Here is a 5,456-nt window from a genome sequence, read left to right as displayed (position 1 = left end):
GCGCACGCGCGCTTTAAAATTGATTGTGAATATGTTCTAAGCTATATTCGCCGGTTATATATTGGAGGCGATGTGTGTGTGCCCACATAAATCGATCTCGCACGTTAACTCGACTTCGAATTTTTGTGTCAGTACTCCTTTAAGCGCCTAGCCGCTCGTCTTTGGTGCTGATAAATCAGGTCTGTATTTACCAATTACAAGTCTACGCTTTTGAACGCACAATCTTTATTTTTGCGAACTAGACGCCTTGAACGCATGCACGGAACATTTTGGCCTTGCAGCGTGGAATGCAGTCCCCAACGTCGGCTGTATAGCGAAAGTTGACTTGGAGAAGGTTCGGAGTAAAAGTGATGAGAAAAACCAACCCCAAGTTCGCGCTTTGGTACGGCTCACAACTCTGCAAGAGGAAACAGGAGCCATATGTTCAAGGTCAAGGTGAGACAAATGCATGAGCCTGCGGTGGCTGGCTTCGACCTGAGCGGGCAATACGTTTCCAGGCGGGGTCCTTGAGCGTAGCACGAGGTCAGGAACGAAGCGCCGTCACTCGTTGGTCGCCGCCTCCGAAAAGCTGCCGTCGGTGGCCTTGTGGTCGACTGCGGAGATGCATGATTGTCTATGAATCAAAGGGTGCGAATGCTTCGAAACTGCAAGGAAACCAAGGCAAAGCTGCTGTTTTGGTTTACTAGCCTATTGTAACGATAATTTACGGCACGTAGAAGATGCGACATTAGCTACCGTTTTATTTTTATAATTGGCAAGTTGTTTTTCAGTGAGGGACGCTATGCTACAAAAACTTAGTCTATAAAGCAATATTGTATAAGTCGCGTTAATTTAACTATGTGCGACTTATTTCTTATAGAGTAATTTTTACGTGTACCCCTTGGTTATCTTGTTATTACAGCTTTTATTTTACGGAAGCGTCACACGTTCCTTTAGTGCACTCCGTCCCAGACGAATTTTAAGCACAGTCGGTGCCCATTTTTCACTGCCTGTACGGAAGATGGACCCGGCATATCTGCCGATAGACGGCTGAATCGTCAAATTTGCGCTCATGTGAGACTGGCCTGCGAGTCAGCTTTGTCTTTGCTCAGGTCAATCACACTATCACACATTAAAGCCCAGTTGCAGCAAAATTTCGGACTGCTTATGAAGGGTACCTCAAGGTGTACATGCAGAACAGCCTCCACGCAATATTTTACGATGGAGCAAGGAAAGGTGACGAGGCATTGCCATGACATGATTTCAAAGATTGGCGGCGCCCGTAGTAGGGTGCTGAATGCGTTCCTCCTTCTCCGAGAGGGAGAGAGAAGGTATCCAGGCAGCCTAGCTAAAACCTCCTAGGCAAGCCCTAGCCACGGCAGCCTGCGGTGCGCTAAGAAAATTTTGACTCAAGGTGTTGAACATGGCCTTCAAGATCGCGAGTAATATTGGAGGCCAAGTGCTGAGACTTGGTTCATATCTCCTAACCGTCAGGTATACGTACCCTTGTTGCTGCTCTGGCGAAGACAAAACGCCTTGTCAAACCATAGGCTCAGCGACATTTCTTGCTCTACCACTGTTAATCATTTCAAGCATCAATCTTCCTGTGAACCTCTCTTTTGTTCTGAAATTCTACACGGTCAAACACGGCGTGTCTTGTGATTGAATACCGTTTTATGCTGAATAAGAGTTCCGCTTTCTCTGCAAAGTACACGATGGCGGAGGGACGCGCTCGTCACTGAAACCTGCAGCGCGTTTACTGTCCTAATGGACGGTTTCCAAAATATTGAGCGCCATCTGGCGCACAACAGGCAAAGCTGCAGCGCTCTGCGTGCGAGAGTATGTGAAAGCGATCGTTTCTAGGCGTCTGCCTGGCCTCGGCCGCGACAACCGCGTGTGTTCACTGCGGCAAAAATATTTGAAGACGCCGTCACTGCGTTCCAGTTTTCGTACATGACATGGACTTCCGAGTTCTCGAAGCGTACCATTCAAACTTATTGCGTGTGGCAATATCTGCTTTACGTAACTGCCACTATTCGCCAGGCTCAACGAGGCTCGGCGCCGAAGGAAGATTACGTTGAAGATATCGTATATTAGGAGGCTGCTGATCCCAGCACGGGACATGACGCGAGCGACATGCCCTCCTTCAACAAAGAGCGGAGTGCACGTCGTCGAAACACACTGCCGATGTCTCACCGAGTGTCCACACTTGCTTTCGCATACTGACCGCGCGCAGCGCCCGCCGTGCAAGGCGGATCGCCTTATTTGCTCTTTGCTGCGGACCGAGTTTAGAGAGAACCAACTCTGTTCATTTAACCGTGACATAAACGTCCAGACACTACAGTGCTTACGAAAATGAGCGCTTTATGACTTGCCGCGTTTTTATTGCAAGCGCCGTCGGCTGCTTTTGCGACAAACGAGAGCTAGGCCTACCGGCTCGAGCGATCGGCGGTTGCCGGCAGTCAGTGGACCGAACGTGATGCTCCGCTTAGGAGAGTTTACCGCACTAATATGGCCCATCCGCAACAACGCAATGTTTCACGGAGCTGTTTGTCAATTTTTACGATGGTCCTTTTTCGCGCACGGTAAATACGGGAAAGTTTTAAACGACGAGGCGTTCTCTCGACTGTATGCACAAACGGCCACCGATGAAGACGGTAGGCCTTGCTCGCTGGCCGTGAGTGTCACCGGCTACGAAGAAGGTTCGGCTGGCAATTGAACGCATAGTTTTTTGCGAACTCTTTAACGCGTGCATGAATATTAAGAGGCTAAGTGAAAAATACATTTGGATATCTGTAAAAGAGCGCGCCAGGCGAACTCCGTCACACGGTGGTCGCTCCGCGCTGCCCGTCGGCGACACCAACTGCCCGCGGATGGTGCGTTTCGATCACTTCAATGGCGTAGTACTGGGCGTTGATTGTCATACGAGGCGCACTTTCGACATCACTTTATAATATTTATTGTAATTCCATATCAGCGACAACTAATTGACACCACTGCGCTTTCGCAAGCGCTGCCCGTCCTCGTACATCTGGAGCTTTCCACATTCTGACAAAACGCGGCTGCTTTTCAGAGCGTCTTGAATTTTGCAGGCCGAAATAACCTCGCGGCGCTGGCATATGACAATTCAGTAGCCGCAAGTAGAGCGATGAGGACCGGCTCTGCGAGCAGGGAGCAAGTTGTGTGCCGTGATGGCATCTCCGGCCGTCGCTTATCCATGCTGCTTTCCTCGCCGGATAGCTCTTCTCGGAGGGAAACCGAAATAAGTTCCTGCTCCGTTTGCTAGTGAAGCAATTTCTGCACAATACGCAACACAACTAGTTAGCCTTTTCACGAAAACCACCACAAATCGGCGTCTCAAGGCGTGATAGGGCTGTGCTGGTTGTTCGTCTGCTTCTAGTATCTAACCATGCACAGGGCGTTCGTGACAGCCATGTTCGCGCATGCGCAACAGTATGTTTGCAAACCGCCCATTCGCCTTGCTTGTTTAGGAAATTTAACCTTCCCGTACACAGATTTCCACAGTAAATGGTGGGTCTACATGACTCTTTCGAATAGGATTCAGTTACTTAGTTGCACACGTGGAACAAGATTAAGAGTGAAGAGAAGGCTGTGTACAGGGCTCTGACCTTCCGCCGTCGCCTGCTGCGACCGGTCCTTGGCCCACACGGCGTTGGAATCGAGGCTGGGACGCAACGTTTCGACCGACGCTGTACGAGCGTCGGGCGTCCGTGCCCCGACGCTGGTGACGCTGTTGGTGGGCGCTCGGGTTCCCTCCTGGTCGAGAGCGGACAGCTGCTCCATCGCGTCGGGGTCCAGGCTCAACACCTGGCGCAGGTACTCGTCGACGACACCGGCCTCTTCGCCGGAACCTTCCTCCGATGGCGCGATGGCCGCGCTGCCTTCGCTGGGGTCCTCCTGGCTGATGGAGACGTTGCTGCTCTTGCTCGACATGCTCTTGTTCTTGATTTCAAACGATGGTTCCTACCCACTACGGGGGATCGGCCAAGAAGAAAAAGAACACTATAGACAACGACTCTAGTCACTGTCGTGCCCTTTAGTGGGTGCGGCACTCAATGGTGGTGAATTGACCACGGATGGATGGATGCTATGAGCGTCCCCTTTGGAACGGGGCGGTGGGTTGCGCCACCAAGCTCTTGCTATTATACTGCCTAATGTCCTACCTAGGTTAAAAAAGAAAAAAAAGAGAAGAAAACCATTATGAATTCTCACAACCAAATTTTGTGGCCCCCTATTGTGAACTTTGCTTTTGTACTACCCCTGTCACACTGGGAGTTTTAATGTCATTCGAATCGAATGGCATTCGGTGCAACGAATGTCATTCGCCCGCGGAGGTGCTACACTATAGTGCCTAGAATGTACTATATTCTAAGCACTATAACTACACTCGAGAAATAATGTCATTCGGTGGCGATATCAAAGGCGATCATTCCGAAAAGAAAACGTGGCAACTATAGTAGAACAAGATAGGTATAAACTGCTTGCATAAGCAATCCATATATTTAATTATATTTTTTGGGACGCCACATCACTGAAAAAAAATATTTTAGTAATGCCTATAAAAAAACTTGTATTTCAGACTATGCGGCCACTATAAGCCAAAACAAGGCTTAGCCACCGGAGTAGCCGATAAATTGAAAACAAACAAAATGGCTGTCATGGCGACGCTGGACGACGACGCTAAGTTGCAGGAGGTGAAGTGATTAGTCGCTGCGTACTTTGCATTACGAGCAAGGCGTAATAATCAGAGGAAGCGATTAGACATTCTATGGCCGACGAGCAGAGTGGCGGCGGCATGGGCGGCGGCCAGACGCTGCTGAGTAACAACATTTTGCGACAGCCTGCCGCACAGATTTTGTCTCTTTCAAGCAACAAGACCATTAAAACACGCAAACGTTATTATTTCTATACGAGTACGGTTTTCAATTTGCAAATACTGTGTCCTGCTTTACTTTTTTTCTGGGTTTGAAAGTACACATTCACTCCGAATGCGAAGCCGAATGAGTTTCTCGAACTCATTCGATTGCGGAAGTCATTCGGTGCTAATGACATTAAATATCGCTGTGTAGCAACCGAATAATGTCATTCGATGCTAATGCCATTGTGTTCGAATGACATTAAAACGCGCAGTGTGACAGAGGTTTTTTGTCGTTTCCTTACTTTTCTTCCACAAATCTTCCAATCACCTCTTACTAATCTCTATTGCGGACATGTTTACTTTTCCACTGCTCTCGCTGAACCCAAGGGCTTCCAGGAGGCCAGTGGTGCCTAAATCGACCACTGCGCTTCACATTCAAATAAAACATGCTCCATCGTTTCCCTATAGCTTTGCCGCAGCAAGCACATGCTTCTTCTTCCTTCTCATATCTCGCTTTATAGTTGCGTCTTTTAGGGCATCCAGATCTCGCTTCGAAAAGCAATGAGCTTCCCTTTGAGTTATCATAAATTGTTTCTTT

The 5,456-nt window shown here is 48.8% G+C and overlaps 1 protein-coding gene across 2 annotated transcripts; it reads right to left on the bottom strand.

Annotated features, from left to right (window-relative positions):
* Positions 1 to 214: 214 nt before the first annotated feature.
* On the bottom strand, positions 215 to 4,519 carry LOC126538754 (uncharacterized). 2 transcript variants are annotated; one of them, XM_072286749.1, is made up of 2 exons: positions 3,609 to 4,519; positions 215 to 644 (listed from the first exon to the last, which is right to left on the bottom strand). In XM_072286749.1, the coding sequence occupies exons 1-2, from the start codon at positions 3,931 to 3,933 to the stop codon at positions 541 to 543; spliced, it is 429 nt and encodes a 142-aa protein (XP_072142850.1). In that variant the 5' UTR covers positions 3,934 to 4,519; the 3' UTR covers positions 215 to 540. The 2 variants fall into 2 exon arrangements, with proteins under 2 accessions (XP_072142850.1, XP_050041446.1); XM_050185489.3 differs by having other exon boundaries at positions 215 to 593.
* Between the last annotated feature and the right edge of the window lie 937 nt (positions 4,520 to 5,456).

This window comes from Dermacentor andersoni, chromosome 3 (genome assembly GCF_023375885.2).
Source record: "Dermacentor andersoni chromosome 3, qqDerAnde1_hic_scaffold, whole genome shotgun sequence".
Classification (NCBI taxonomy): Eukaryota; Metazoa; Arthropoda; class Arachnida; order Ixodida; family Ixodidae; genus Dermacentor; species Dermacentor andersoni.
Note: the sequence above shows the minus strand (reverse complement) of the source record. Positions and strands in the feature narration are given on the sequence as shown.